Consider the following 16,710-nt stretch of genomic DNA (forward strand, 5'->3'; position numbering starts at 1 on the left):
CAGAGATAAAAATTCTCAAAAGTGTTAGCAAATAAAGACATCATTCACCAGGTAATAAAAGACAGGCACTGTGAAAGACTCAAACGCAGGACACGGCCATCATTCTCAGTGAGCATGAACTCAACACAGATAAAAATAGCCCATTCTAATAATTACGACACCACACATAAAATGCAGTGGGTGAGGAGACAGTGAGTGTCTCTGGGATTTAGAGGGAAGTCCTACAGAAGAGACATAACTGCACCCCTGCAGTTAAGCTCACCCCTCCCCACCCACCAAGACCATAAAAAAACATGAGGACACCCCAAAGTCACAAACAGAGGCAATTCCAATGTCACGTGTTGATCCAAACTCTCAACAGTCATCCCCAGACAGCAGCATCACCTGGGATTCTGTTAGATACAGATTCTCTGGTTCTGCCAAGACCTTTTACTAAAGTAAACCCAGGGACAGGATTCAGCAAACAATTCTAAAGCCACTTGGGTGACAATAATGTACACTGAGATCTGAGACCCAGGACTGTAAGCAACATGACTGGGATATGGAGAGTCACTGTAAACAGAAAATCTAAGGATGAGCAGCAGATGAGACAGGACGGGGGAAACTCGCCGCATCAGAGAGACTAGCACTGTGTGCAGCGGGTGCAGCATATATAAAAGCCTAGGGGTGAGTGCTGCCCATGGCTGGACACTTAGGAAGCACTGAGAAGCCCAAGTGATACAGGCTAGTCCAACCACTGCATGTTTCACATGTACACCAGTCCCGTGACAGAGAACAAAACAGAGCCATTCCACCTGGCAGGACTTGAGTAACAGCAGTGATCCCACAGCTCCTGAAGAATGGGGAGCCAGCCCTGCTTCAGCTGATTTCTGCTGCAAGTTCCTAACATCCAGCTGGACTCTGCAGGCTTTAAAGTCTCCTTGGACTTAATTTATATCAAGGGCGCTACACATAGCCAAAAGTGCTTTTAGATTCCCAAGGCTCTAGATTTAGTAGCTTTCCTATTTTAAATTGCAGGAGCATACCTTATTTTTACTAAAGATGTTCTTCTTCTTGAAAGAGAATAAAACAATATCCCTGAAATCGGCCGGGTGTTTAACATGTATGTCCTCAGAGCAATACTGGAGAACCCGAGAAGTTTTGTTGATTAGCCAGTAGGGACTGAAGACAGACAGCTCCACCCGGCAGCCAAGTCGCCTGACGTGTACTGACAAGTCGACTGTCATCGCGTCCCCAGTGTCTGAGGAAAAGCACACGAGGAAGAACTCGGGAAGCGTGTCGCAGATGCGGAAGTGTCCACTCCAGTTCTTGCCCAGGTATTTCACCAAAACCAGCTCCATGATCTCGCCGCTGATTCGGGAGTGGAGCACATCGGCGGCACTGCCTTCTGCAAGCTCCTGGGCTTCTGCAGTCCCCTAAAAACAATCACATAAAACCGTGGTTACCCAGCTTCCTTAATAACACAATCTGTATTTTACACAGTGCTAAATATTCCACCAAGGAAGGCTGACCACCAAGTCTAACCATGCTCGTGTATTAGAAATGCCCAGCAATTACGAAGGACTCCAAAGGCAACACTGTATCACAGCCACATTCAGTGTATTAGGGCTATCTGACTCCAAAGGAAACACTGTATCACAGCCACAGTCAGTGTCTTAGGGCTATCTGACTCCAAAGGCAACACTGTATCACAGCCACAGTCAGTGTCTGAGGGCTGACTCCAAAGGAAACACTGTATCACAGTCACAGTCGGTGTCTTAGGGCTGACTCCAAAGGAAACACTGTATCACAGCCACAGTCAGTGTCTTAGGGCTATCTGACTCCAAAGGAAACACTGTATCACAGCCACAGTCAGTGTCTTAGGGCTATCTGACTCCAAAGGCAACACTGTATCACAGCCACAGTCAGTGTATTAGGGCTGACTCCAAAGGAAACACTGTATCACAGTCCCAGTCAGTGTCTGAGGGCTATCTGACTCCAAAGGCAACACTGTATCACAGCCACAGTCAGTGTCTGAGGGCTATCTGACTCCAAAGGCAACACTGTATCACAGCCACAGTCAGTGTCTGAGGGCTGACTCCAAAGGAAACACTGTATCACAGTCACAGTCGGTGTCTTAGGGCTGACTCCAAAGGAAACACTGTATCACAGCCACAGTCAGTGTCTTAGGGCTATCTGACTCCAAAGGCAACACTGTATCACAGCCACAGTCAGTGTCTGAGGGCTATCTGACTCCAAAGGAAACACTGTATCACAGCCACAGTCAGTGTCTGAGGGCTATCTGACTCCAAAGGAAACACTGTATCACAGCCACAGTCAGTGTCTGAGGGCTGACTCCAAAGGAAACACTGTATCACAGCCACAGTCAGTGTATTAGGGCTGACTCCAAAGGAAACACTGTATCACAGCCACAGTCAGTGTATTAGGGCTGACTCCAAAGGAAACACTGTATCACAGCCACAGTCAGTGTATTAGGGCTGACTCCAAAGGAAACACTGTATCACAGCCACAGTCAGTGTCTGAGGGCTATCTGACTCCAAAGGAAACACTGTATCACAGCCACAGTCAGTGTCTTAGGGCTATCTGACTCCAAAGGAAACACTGTATCACAGCCACAGTCAGTGTCTGAGGGCTGACTCCAAAGGAAACACTGTATCACAGCCACAGTCAGTGTCTTAGGGCTATCTGACTCCAAAGGAAACACTGTATCACAGCCACAGTCAGTGTCTGAGGGCTGACTCCAAAGGAAACACTGTATCACAGCCACAGTCAGTGTCTGAGGGCTATCTGACTCCAAAGGAAACACTGTATCACAGCCACAGTCAGTGTCTGAGGGCTATCTGACTCCAAAGGAAACACTGTATCACAGCAACAGTCGGTGTCTTAGGGCTATCTGACTCCAAAGGAAACACTGTATCACAGCCACAGTCGGTGTCTTAGGGCTGACTCCAAAGGAAACACTGTATCACAGCCACAGTCAGTGTCTGAGGGCTGACTCCAAAGGAAACACTGTATCACAGCCACAGTCGGTGTCTTAGGGCTGACTCCAAAGGAAACACTGTATCACAGCCACAGTCAGTGTCTTAGGGCTGACTCCAAAGGAAACACTGTATCACAGCCACAGTCGGTGTCTTAGGGCTATCTGACTCCAAAGGAAACACTGTATCACAGCCACAGTCAGTGTCTTAGGGCTGACTCCAAAGGAAACACTGTATCACAGCCACAGTCGGTGTCTTAGGGCTGACTCCAAAGGAAACACTGTATCACAGCCACAGTCAGTGTCTGAGGGCTATCTGACTCCAAAGGAAACACTGTATCACAGCCACAGTCAGTGTCTGAGGGCTGACTCCAAAGGAAACACTGTATCACAGCCACAGTCAGTGTCTGAGGGCTATCTGACTCCAAAGGAAACACTGTATCACAGCCACAGTCAGTGTCTGAGGGCTGACTCCAAAGGAAACACTGTATCACAGCCACAGTCAGTGTCTGAGGGCTATCTGACTCCAAAGGAAACACTGTATCACAGCCACAGTCAGTGTCTTAGGGCTGACTCCAAAGGAAACACTGTATCACAGCCACAGTCAGTGTCTTAGGGCTATCTGACTCCAAAGGAAACACTGTATCACAGCCACAGTCAGTGTCTGAGGGCTATCTGACTCCAAAGGAAACACTGTATCACAGCCACAGTCAGTGTCTGAGGGCTATCTGACTCCAAAGGAAACACTGTATCACAGCCACAGTCAGTGTCTGAGGGCTGACTCCAAAGGAAACACTGTATCACAGCCACAGTCAGTGTCTGAGGGCTGACTCCAAAGGAAACACTGTATCACAGCCACAGTCAGTGTCTGAGGGCTATCTGACTCCAAAGGAAACACTGTATCACAGCCACAGTCAGTGTATTAGGGCTGACTCCAAAGGAAACACTGTATCACAGCCACAGTCAGTGTCTGAGGGCTGACTCCAAAGGAAACACTGTATCACAGCCACAGTCAGTGTCTGAGGGCTATCTGACTCCAAAGGAAACACTGTATCACAGTCACAGTCGGTGTCTTAGGGCTATCTGTAGCGAAATCATCCTTTTTTTTTTTTGAGAAAAACCTGTACCTATGCCAAGAATCAAAGACTGGATCTGGACCTCAGGTGTTCCCATTAGCGCTGGATCATAAAATGAGCCAGTTCACTGAGTGTGCATCAGTTTCATCCTCTCTATTCCCATACCACAGCTCACCGCTATTGTATGTACAGAACCAGGAAAGTCGGGCTAAACAAGGTAGAACCACTTTAAAAATTAATGCTAGGGCTAGAGACATGGCTCATCAATTAAGAAATGTATTGCTCTTGCAGTTCAACTCCCAGCACCCACATCCAGTGACTCACAACCACCTGCACCTCCCTACTCCAGGAAATCAGGCCTTCTAGACTCCTTAGATGCTGCACTCATACAAGCACTTAAAAACGAAAAATACATCTTTCAAATTATAAAAGCTAGCAATAGAAACCAGGCTTCCTTACAGTGGCCTTCTTTTGTGTAGATGCTATTTGGTTCGTTTCATTAACTTTTGTCTCCATAACTACAGAAGGGACCATTGTTTGACAAAGGAAAGGAATCTTTTGGGTTCCAGACACTTCCTTAAGCCATTTCATTTTAAAACATCACAGAATGTGCAAATTTAGTCATATTGATAACACCCCTGTGTCCACGGCAGATAGTGAATTTTACTCTCAGAATGAACTTTAAGGCAAAAATCCGGATGAATTATTCCCATTTGCATCTTTCTCTCCTTTAGGTAATGAGACTTAAAATAATGAAGAGACTTTTAATTTATGACAGACACAGCAGAGAAAAGAAGCAGGGGTTGGGAAGCTGAACGACCTAGGTTTACATCCCAGCCTCACCACTGTCGAGCAGCAGTGGATCTGTACCCACTGCGGAGACCACTGTGAGGACTGAAGCATGGGAACACACAGAAAGCATACAGTAGGAGGCCGAAATGGCAAAGCTGTGTCAGGTTAGCGATAATAAATGCATCTTAAAAACACGAAACATCTACTTAAACTGACATCATAAAACAGAACGAGAATTCACTTTGTACAATAATAGCAATAATAATAAAAATACAAGACACGTACCTCAAGCAAGTATCTTAGCGAATATGGAAGAAGGTTCCGCAAGGTGAGAGGAGGGTAAAGGTGGATAACATAGGCTGGGTCCCAGTCTTCCCCGTGGGCACCGATGTAGCTCAGCTCATCAGGCAGAGCGACTGTGTTCACAATGAGCGGTAAGAAGTTGACTTCCACTGCAGGGCACTGCAGCATGCACCTCACCTCGCTGCTACGATGAAGCTCTTCCTTCCAGGAAATGTACGTGGTGGACTGTGTGTACTGCTGCTCTAGCCTGCCAGCCGGCTGGACATACAGCTGACATCTACAGAGGGTTTGAGAGAAGGTAAGGAAAAGAACATCAGGGTGTTCACAATGACTCCATATGGCGGGCACTGGTATTGTTACAAATGCAGAAACCACTGTTAAGAAAGTTGAGAACATGCCTGAAGTGACACAGCTGTCCCATAGAGGAAGGACAACTTAAAATATTTTCATTCTGACTATAAAGGCAAGCTAATAAAATACGTAATCTTAGAAAATTGTAAAGCACCAAATATCTGATGAAGAGATTATATTGCAAATTCAACGATAACGTATGTATTTCTGCTGTATGGCTAGGACAGCTAAAAATTAGCTGCTCTCCCTAACACAGAGATCCAATTTATAAAACTAGAATACACAAGTTCATTTTCCTTCATAACATTTATTTGTGTATATAATTAACAACCCACATTAATTGTACACATTAGCAGGCTTCACTATAGTACTTCCACACACCCTAGCTAACTGTGCACACTTACTGTTCTTTACTCCATCCCCAATGCCCCAAGACTCAGAATTTCCTCAGCAGTGCTAGCCATCCATCCCCAGCTCTGGTGAGCACCATCCCATCTGGAAGCTTACTACATCCACAGCGGTGCGTACCGATAGGAATCCAGAGGGACGTGGAACTCCTCCTCAGGTCTGGCTATTCCAATGCGCTCCAGCAGCTTAACGTTCTTGACAAATTTGTAGATGATAAATGCTATCGAGAAGTGGTTTTTAATCTGTTGGAATGGATATATAAATGTTTTCTTTAAAGTGATATATAAGTTAAAAAGAAAGCATTAGTAGCACGAAGATTTACCATAGATCTAGAAAGCTTTGAGTTAATTTTGGAAGCTATTTCCATGGGCTAACAAGAATATTTAGGTATTTAAGTGTTACATGTGAACATTGAACTTAATGTTTAGGTGACAGTTGCAAGTTGACACCACCACATCACCTACATGTCACTATATTGCTAGTCTACGCCACTATTAAGGATGCAGCACTCCTGAAGACTGCAGCCCTGCTTTCTCCATTACAGCCTCCCATTACCACACCACGTGACAAAGAAACAGCAAAGCCATGGAGCTCTTTTCCTGACTGCACTGCAGAGGGTGCCACAGCTAACAATGACCTAAGAGGTAGCGGTCCAGACTGTGAAATAGCTCCAATCTGTACACACGCATTAGGCAGGGAGAAATGTTCTTTACACTGACACATACATTAAGCCTGTAGTAACGCTGGAAAGACTAAAAGGTTTCGTATAACCCTAAAAATAGAAAGGAAAATATTTATACAGATTAAAATGCCTTTCTTTTTTTCACATGAGAGTAGGTCATTTCGAACACCTAACACACATCTGAAAAATCCATCCTCAAGTGATGATCTACTAAGAGAACAGAAGGCTATCCTACTTGACAAGCAACCATAATTATAGTATCTCAGCTCTAAATTCCTATAAGAACATAATAATGTTTAGATGTTTAAGTGTTCCAAATCTCTAAAGGAACATAAGCGCTTATGGGTTTGTGGGCAGTAAAACTGGACTTTATTTAATAAGTAGGTAAGTAAATAAATACATGCATGAAACTGTTTTTCAAGCCATTTAAAATAAATCATAGTACCAGAACCAGGTAGGAGTAGAAGCTGTTTCATTTAGCTGTTTATTTCTAAACCGTCAGAGGTGCTCAGGAAGTTTTACTCCACCCCTCACACCCAGCTAGATGACGGAATGCCCAGCAAAGGGACACACGTTGCCACAGCATTACCTGCAGAGGCGAGCGGAGAGTGATGACCTTATTACCTTCTGTTGCATCAATCTGCACCAACACAGAGTCAGAACGGCTGGCACTGGGATTCCGTACATTATACAATCGCCGGCCAGGCCTGGCCACAGGGACACTGCCCACTTCCGTATAGCCATGTGGTACTAAAGTAGAGCACAGGAGAAGAGAATTATAATATTCACTTTTTTAATAATAGCAAACTCTGGACCTACAGAGTTAAGAGCACATGTTACTCTTGCAGAGGATCTGGGTTCAATTCCCAGCACTCATATGGTACCTCACAATATCAGTTCTAAGGGATCTGAGGCCCTATTCCAACCTCCAAGGGCACTAGGCACACACATGGTACACAAACATACATGAAAGCAAAACACTCCCAAAAAAAAGTAAACTTAAGCAAAATAATAACACGCCACAATAATGACAAGGGTATGCTTGTTTATTGTCAGAAAACACGTTTTTCTAAGACTCTGAGATTTAAAAAAAAAGATAATATAAAACTTTTGCTACAAACAGTGAGGAGTTAAATATACTAAAAACAAATAAAATCTAACCTATTTTTTTATTCTCTCAACTAGATAACAACAATTCCCTTGTCTTTGTAATGGTATCATTACCATCAAGGCTTTAGACTTCCTACTATAACCACTTTTCTCCCTGAACTGAATGCTCGCCCTTTTAGAAACATAATACTTATTATTTAGGGCATAGTAATAATCAAGGTTTATGGGTATTTATTAATTAAGGTCAAGCTTATGTTTAGAGGAAACCCAGAGATGAATTATCCACTATTTATTGCAACCTCTGACAAATGTTTTTTTGTTTGTTTGTGGTTTTTTGGGGGTTTTTTTGTCGTTTTTCTTTTTTTTTGGTTTTTCGAGACATGGTTTCTCTGTGGTTTTGGAGTCTGTCCTGGAACTAGCTCTTGTAGACCAGGCTGGTCTCGAACTCACAGAGATCCGCCTGCTTCTGCCTCCCAAGTGCTGGCATTAAAGGTGTGCGCCACCACCACCCGGCAACCTCTGCCAAATGTTTCACAGGACCGCTTCAGCAAAATAGTATCGGATGATTTATCAAAAATAAGCAGCCACATTTCCTGCGATGCTCTGAAGACACGGAAGTGCAGCATACCAAAGGTCAGCGTGAAGAAGGAACTCTCCTGCCGGCTCAGAATCGACAGCTTTCCTTGACGCGAAGGTTCCAGGCTGTCATATTCCAGCTCCAAATGCTGACCAGTGTCCACATCATAAATGTCACTCTTATCAGGGGAACCCATCACCTTGAGGTTATGATTGGGCTGCACCTTAATGGGAACACCTAGGGCATTCCTGACTGTAAAAGGAGCCCTGTCTTTTAGAGAGTAGTCAAAAGTAGAAGCAGCCCCCTCCGAGAAGCCCTGCAAAGGAACAGAGCACAGTGAGACCCCAGCGGTGTACTCATTTTACCATGGCTACATGTCTTCTTAAAACTTATTTAGATGACAAAAAATTCCATACATGTTTCATTCATAAATCCTATATGAAATGTCCCAAATCAGAATCACACATACTTTTGCTAAATTGTTGAAAACATTAAGACAGCTTTTGGATATTGTGATATTCATCGTAGCTCCTGAAGAAATATGAACTGCCATTTGTGACTCAGGAATAAAATCATCTCCCGGCATCAAACTTTTATCCTGGATCGGGTTCTTCTTCACCTAGGAAGATAAATACCATGCAGAATTTAAGTTATCAGTCAAATAGCCAATGGTAGCTTTTAAAAGCTCAACATTGAGGGATTCAGCTGAACTAGTTAGTTTACAATATGTCTCCTCAAGATCTCATTTTCAACCATAAAGAGCAACCATAAAGAAGATCAGCAGCCTTCTCTCTGCACTTAGGCCATGGAAAGGAAACACTCGGTACGATGCTAAGGACAAAGCCTGAGGACTCAGCCACACCTTCCGACTCCTTGCACTGCCAGGGTAAGCTAGCTCCTGAGCATGCATGACTGGGTTCTGAGTTCCTTAGCAATTGAAGGTGACTCTAAAGTCTAACTGGTTCTGGTTAGTGGTGTCATCTGGAAATAAGATGATTTTTCCTACTACCTTTTTTGGTAAGTAACATAGTAAGCTTTTGGATTAAATTTATTGCAGATAACATTCACATTTTCATTCCAATAGTAGTTCAAACCCCGTGTTAATATTCTTTCAGTCTCATTATGCCAGAGAGAGGTAGACCAGATACTGCCTCTGCTTTAGTCAGAAAGAGTAGGAATACAAGGTAACTGAGTGGTCATCTCTAAAGAAGAATTTGCTATAACTGTTTCTAGAAGTGAGACTCCTCCATCAGTGACCTCAGCGAGGCAAGCGGCTACAGTCTGTTAATAGCACACTTCTCCTCACACTCCTGCACACATAGGAAAACATACTTTGAGATCAAGGATTCTGAAATGATAAATGTTAAATAATAAATGTCAAAAACAGAGTTTATAATAATATTAATTCTCAATTTGGAAGGCTCATTCCTAAAAAAAATCACTGGATAATTTAAAAGGTTCCATTTGTGAGTTTTATCTACCAATATGTACTATATTAGAAATTAAAACTGAGAACACTTTTAATATATAAAAATAAAAAGTATGTTTTAACTATTCTTATTCTATCTGTCTTTCATATTCTGTATCTTGATCCCATTCACTTCCCTGTCCCTGTACATCCCTCAAATAAAATTAAAAAGAAAAAAATAATAAAAGAAAAGGAGAAAACTTAAAAATCCCATCATGGAAGCTGGGTACAGTGAGTCATGCCATGAACCCCTTTGTCCATTTATCTTTCCTTGTAAGAGGCCATTGGTCTGGTTCGAGGCTGGGCCCTGTGGTCATAAGAGAACTGTCCTGGACCCTTACCAGCCGCAACATTCGGGAGAGCAGGACCTGCACCTTGCCAGGGCAGCACAACTGAGTCCTCTCTGTTAGCTCTGGTGTCAGTGAGCCAGTCTCCCCATTTCTCATTTGTCTTGTGGCAACATGGCCTATGACAGGTGGGAGAGCTGGTCCTGTGGTCCTAAGAGTGGAAGAGCTATCCCTTGTATCTCTTACATGTAAACATGTATCTCTTCACGTAAACATGAAGAGAGACTTTGACAAGTGTCTTGAATGCCTGCAGTAAAGCACGAATTCTCAGTTCTGCTACACATTAAGATGAACTTCCGTAATCAGTCTCTCAAAAGCTGTACTGTATTTCATGAGAAAACAGGAATAAGAATTATATATGATGTTTCATTATTGCTGTGAAAGGAGTTATTGCCTCATGAATGTTTTAAGGGGTTTCACAGACCCTGGACCAAATCTTGGAAATCCTGAACTAACACCTAAGGACGACGCTTGGCATCACGCTGAGCAAAGCACTGGCTTCCTTACATTAAGCTTTAAGCTCCATGGTGTTTTCCCCTCCACTCTTTCAATCAGTGGCTCCCAGACAGCATGGATTTCGTTATAATAGTGAACCTGAAAAGGTGCAGAATTTCAATTACTTGGTTGTTCAGCATTAATCATATAATCATGTAATCAGTAGAAAAAGCATACTAAGCTACTGTTTTATATCAAAAGCCATTTTAAAATCCCACCTAAAGAAACACACAAAATACAACATAGCTTCCCCCTTTCTATTGCTCTACTGTCAATAAACTACTTAGCAAGATATTCTCTAAGAATAATTATAACATGTAATACTACACCACGGCATTAAACATTAGACTAAGCTAGCTATTCGCATGGAGACTTGCTGCAGCTGTCTCTTGACATCTGCAATGGTGCTTTCCAGCTGTGCTCTGGAGGTGCCCATGCGGCCGTACCTCTAATGTCATGTCAGCAGCAGCAGCCATTAAAGAAGTCCAGTTTTTAATATTTCCAGAAAACTTAGACTCTGCCAGTAACAGGGGCATGGTGCGATGCCCAAGGCCACATTCTAGGGTGACCTGAACTGACTCCACAGCAACCACGCAGTTTTCCTCTATCGGCGGATGTTCAAAGTCTCTGAAATTTTCTGTGACTTCTGTTGCCGTGTCAACACCAAGAAACCAAGAGTTGCAATCAGTAACAGATTTGATGGCCCAGAGATTGTCCATCTCCTTAGCAGTGTCTTTCGAGTCGTCTTCTTTGGCTTTTGGAGACATGGCAGCCAGAATGGTCATCACAGTATTAAGGATTATAGGCGAGATCTTTAAAAAGGAAAACGCAAATATATTCAGAATAGATTCCCTCCCAAATGAAAATTAAAATACATGGTTTCAAAAGTCAAAAAGCAAGTAACTTAAATTTAAATATATTAAGTTCTGAACAAAGGAAAGTAAGAAAACGGGAATTCAACTAACTGTATAAGAGTCTCAGCTCAGGTCGTTGGGAATTAAATAGTTCATGTCATATCAACAGTCAAACCCAAAGTGGAAACTACTAATTCAGAACCAGATAATGTTACATGAACAACAACAAAAATGTGCACATGCAGCCAACTTTTTCACTCTGCTCCTAGCTAACTTCACTCATCAAGGTCAGAAGCAGGGGACTGAGACTGAAGACCTTCGCTTCTCATCCTGGATTAAATGATGCTTGCTCATCATTGGAGAATGCCCTGGCTCACTCTCATTCCTATCTCTACCTCAGTGCTACACAAGTAATACCTGTAATCCAGCCGGCACCCTCAGCTCCCCTCCAAAACGCCACCAGCCACAACTGTTTTTAACACCAAATGTAGGCAAAGCATTGTTGTATTCAAATCCCTGGAAACCTTCCAGCACTATCAGAATATATTCAAACTCTCCTTGGCTGGGTACAAAAAGCGCCTTGTGAGACAGTGCCTGTTTGACTGGCTAGCCAGGAGTCTCCAGCGTTTGAAACACCTTGGGGTAAATAACTCAGAAGGAGTCCTTTATGGGTCATTTCTCTAACTCCCACTTCTCTGACAGGCTGATCAGACATGCAGACTCCAGCACACACTGCTTCCTTACCTATCAGCTGAGACCGCTGTTTCCCCTGGCCTGATGAACGTTACCTAGGCTCACACTCTACCACACCATCTGTCCGTGTTCAGCTTCTTCACACTTTGCCCCTGCACACACTGCCAGTCCTATAGGGATGGCCTTTTCCTCCTCCTCCTCAATCTCTTTCTAAGGACTCTGAAGACTCAGTTCAGGAAGGCCAGCTTTCAGAGAGCTTTTCGTATGCACTGGCCTGGATGCATGTGCTGCCTGCATAAAAGGTTATGATCACCGTTTTCCTTCTTTCTCCTATGAGTGTCATTAACTCTCTTGTAGGAATGAACTACGAATGCCCTACATAGGACATTTTTACACACGGTAAGAAAAAAAATGTTTGACAGAGTGTGGTGGTACACATCTTTAACCTAACCAACACTTGGGTGGCAGAGTCAGATCTCAGTGAGTTAAAAGCCAGCAGGGGCTACAAAGTAAGACCCTGCTTCAAAAATAAATATATGGGGAACACCGGGCGGCGGAACGCAACGCGGCCGGAACACCGGGCGGCGGAACGCAACGCGGCCGGAACACCGGGCGGCGGAACGCAACGCGGCCGGAACACCGGGCGGCGGAACGCAACGCGGCCGGAACACCGGGCGGCGGAACGCAACGCGGCCGGAACACCGGGCGGCGGAACGCAACGCGGCCGGAACACCGGGCGGCGGAACGCAACGCGGCCGGAACACCGGGCGGCGGAACGCAACGCGGCCGGAACACCGGGCGGCGGAACGCAACGCGGCCGGAACACCGGGCGGCGGAACGCAACGCGGCCGGAACACCGGGCGGCGGAACGCAACGCGGCCGGAACACCGGGCGGCGGAACGCAACGCGGCCGGAACACCGGGCGGCGGAACGCGGCCGGAACACCGGGCGGCGGAACGCGGCCGGAACACCGGGCGGCGGAACGCGGCCGGAACACCGGGCGGCGGAACGCGGCCGGAACACCGGGCGGCGGAACGCGGCCGGAACACCGGGCGGCGGAACGCGGCCGGAACACCGGGCGGCGGAACGCGGCCGGAACACCGGGCGGCGGAACGCGGCCGGAACACCGGGCGGCGGAACGCGGCCGGAACACCGGGCGGCGGAACGCGGCCGGAGGACGCCCAGCACAGCCGGCGGGGACCCACTGGGACCAGAGCGGCAGCAGAGGACACAGGCTGCTGGCGGCAGGAACCGTCCCAGCAGCAGAAGCAGGCTGCAGGGACCGCGCGCAACACCAAGAACAGATCACCCCACTACAATTAAACCAGAGAGGTAGGCCTTCGGTTGGGGAGGTCCGTGGCAAAGGAGGAGCCGGGTCCTATTCCTGAAGACCTTTCTGAGGGGTGAGAGGGATCTTGGCCCCCCGGCAGGAACCAGGAAACAGAGAAAGGGCATTTTGTAAGAGAAGCCCCTGGCCAGCAGGGGAACCTGAACCAGTTTTAAAAGACCCCTTAGATAGCATCGATAGGAGGAGATGGGCAGGCGCCAAGGAAAGAATTCACCCAATAATCTGAAAAACAACATGAAAACACCAGAACCCAACGATCTTACAACAGAAGGTCTCCAACACCATAACACAGAAGAAGTGGAAAAAATTGACTTTATGAAAGCTGTAGAGTCCCTTAAACAACATGTGAAAAATGCCCTTATAGAAATGGATGAGAAGTATAACCAAAAATTTGAAGAAATGAGTAAATATGTACATAATACCCTGGGAAACCAAGAAAGAATGATCAAACAGGTAATGGAAACAGTTCAAGAATTGAAAACTGAAATGGAAGCAAGGAAGAAAACACAAACTGAGGACCAGCTGGATATGGAAAATCTAGGTCAACGAGCAGAGCCTACAGAAACAAGCATAATCAATAGAATACAAGAAATAGAAGAAAGAATCTCAGATTCTGAGGACAACATAGAGAAAATAAACGCTCTGATCAAAGAAAACTGCAAAGCCAACAAATTCTCATCACAAAACATTCAGGAAATATGGGACACAATAAAAAGACCAAATCTAAGAATAATAGGAATAGAAGAAGGAGAAGAGTCACAGCTCAAAGGCCCAGAAAATATTTTGAACAAAATTATGGAAGAAAACTTTCCCAACATAAAGAAAGATATTCCTTTGAATATTCAAGAAGCATATAGAACACCAAACAGACTGGATCAAAGGAAAACATCCCCTCGCCATATAATAATCAAAACACAAAATATACAGGTTAAAGAAAGAATACTAAGAGCTGCAAAGGAAAAAGGCCAAGTAACTTATAAAGGTAAACCGATCAGACTTACACCTGATTTCTCTATGGAAACAATGAAAGCCAGAAGGTCCTGGATAGAAGTACTGCAGAAGCTAAGAGACCATGGATGCAAGCCCAGACTACTATACCCAGCCAAGCTTTCATTCACTATAAATGGAGAAATCAAGACATTCCAGGATAAAAACAAATTTAAACAATATGTAGCCACAAATCCAGCCCTACAGAAAGTAATAGAAGGAAAATCGCAACCCAAGGAATCCAACATTGCCAACACTGCTTACAATAACTCAGGCATCTAGCGACCCTTCACTAGCACAACTCAAAGAAGGGAGACACACAAATTCTTCTTCCAAAAACAATAAGAATATCTGGCGTAAACAACCACTGGTCATTAATATCACTTAATATTAATGGTCTCAATTCACCTATAAAAAGGCACAGGCTAAGAGATTGGATACGAAAACAGGATCCAACATTCTGCTGTTTGCAAGAAACACATCTCAACCACAAAGAGAGGCATCTACTCAGAGTAAAGGGCTGGGAAAAGATCTTTCAAGCAAATGGTCCTAAGAAAAAAGCAGGTGTGGCCATATTAATTTCTAACAAAACTGACTTCAAACTAAAATCAATCCGAAGAGATCGAGATGGACACTTTATATTCATAACAGGAACAATTGGTCAGGATGAAGTCTCAATCCTGAATATTTACGCCCCTAATATGAAAGCACCCACGTATGTAAAAGAAATATTACTAAAACTCAAGGCAGACATCAAACCACACACACTAGTAGTAGGAGACTTCAATACACCTCTCTCAGCAATGGACAGGTCAATCAGACAGAAACCTAATAGAGAAGTAAGAGAACTACTGGAGGTAATGAAGCAAATGGACTTAACAGACATCTATAGAACATTCCACCCAAATAGGAAAGAATATACCTTCTTCTCTGCAGCCCATGGAACCTTCTCGAAAATTGACCACATACTCGGAAACAAAGGAAACCTCCACAGATACAAAAAAATATCAGTATCCACCTGTGTCTTATCAGATCACCACGGATTAAAGTTAGAATTCAACAACAATCCTACCTCCAGAAAGCCGACAAACTCATGGAAACTGAACAGTCAACTACTGAACCACACCTGGGTCAAGGAAGAAATCAAGAAAGAAATTAAAGTCTTCCTTGAATTTAATGAAAATAAAGGGACAACATACTCAAACCTATGGGACACTATGAAAGCAGTGCTAAGAGGAAAGTTCATAGCACTAAGTGCCCACTTAAAGAAAACAGAGAAAGCATACATCGGAGACTTAACAGCACACCTGAAAGCTTTAGAAAAAAAAGAAGCAGATGCGCCCAGGAGGAGTAGAAGACTGGAAATAATCAAACTGAGGGCGGAAATCAACAAAATAGAAACGCAGAAAACAGTCCAAGGAATCAATGAAACAAAAAGTTGGTTCTTGGAGAAAATCAACAAGATCGACAAACCCCTATCCAAACTAATTAAACGACAGAGAGAGAACACGCAAATAAATAAGATCAAAAATGAAAAGGGGGACATAACCACAGACACAGAGGAAATTCAGAGACTCATTAGATCTTACTACAAAAGCCTGTATGCCACAAAACTAGAAAATGCAAAAGAAATGGACATTTTTTTAGATAAGTACCACATACCAAAGCTAAACCAAGACCAGGTGAACGATCTAAATAGACCTGTTAGTCGCGAAGAGCTAGAAACCGTTATCAAAAATCTACCTTCCAAAAAAAGCCCAGGACCAGATGGTTTCAATGCAGAATTCTACCAGAACTTCCAAGAAGAGCTAATACCTATACTCCTTAATGTATTTCACAATATAGAAACAGAAGAGTCATTGCCAAATTCCTTTTATGAAGCTACAGTTACCCTGATACCAAAACCACACAAAGACCCAACCAAGAAAGAAAATTACAGGCCGATCTCACTCATGAATATCGATGCAAAAATTCTCAATAAAATACTGGCAAACCGAATCCAAGAACACATTAGAAAAATTATCCATTATGATCAAGTAGGCTTCATCCCAGAGATGCAGGGCTGGTTCAACATACGCAAATCTATCAATGTAATCCACCATATAAATAAACTGAAAGAAAAAAACCATATGATCATTTCATTAGATGCTGAAAAAGCATTTGACAAAATTCAACACCCCTTTATGATAAAAGTCTTGGAGAGATTAGGGATACAAGGGTCATACCTAAATATAATAAAAGC

At 44.0% G+C, this 16,710-nt stretch overlaps 1 protein-coding gene across 3 annotated transcripts in view; it reads right to left on the bottom strand.

The window, feature by feature from the left end:
• Positions 1-16,710, bottom strand: part of Vps13c (vacuolar protein sorting 13 homolog C) — a 162,430-nt gene that overhangs the window by 41,056 nt on the left and 104,664 nt on the right. For all 3 annotated transcript variants that reach the window (XM_075965365.1, XM_075965366.1, XM_075965367.1), the window contains 8 exons: positions 11,033-11,398; positions 10,599-10,685; positions 8,746-8,895; positions 8,328-8,592; positions 7,179-7,339; positions 6,028-6,149; positions 5,131-5,425; positions 1,026-1,415 (listed from right to left, as the gene is read on the bottom strand). In XM_075965365.1, the coding sequence (XP_075821480.1) occupies positions 1,026-1,415; positions 5,131-5,425; positions 6,028-6,149; positions 7,179-7,339; positions 8,328-8,592; positions 8,746-8,895; positions 10,599-10,685; positions 11,033-11,398 (1,836 nt within the window). The remainder of the gene's footprint in view (positions 1-1,025; positions 1,416-5,130; positions 5,426-6,027; positions 6,150-7,178; positions 7,340-8,327; positions 8,593-8,745; positions 8,896-10,598; positions 10,686-11,032; positions 11,399-16,710) is intronic.

The sequence above is a fragment of the Microtus pennsylvanicus genome, chromosome 3 (genome assembly GCF_037038515.1).
Source record: "Microtus pennsylvanicus isolate mMicPen1 chromosome 3, mMicPen1.hap1, whole genome shotgun sequence".
NCBI lineage: Eukaryota > Metazoa > Chordata > Mammalia > Rodentia > Cricetidae > Microtus > Microtus pennsylvanicus.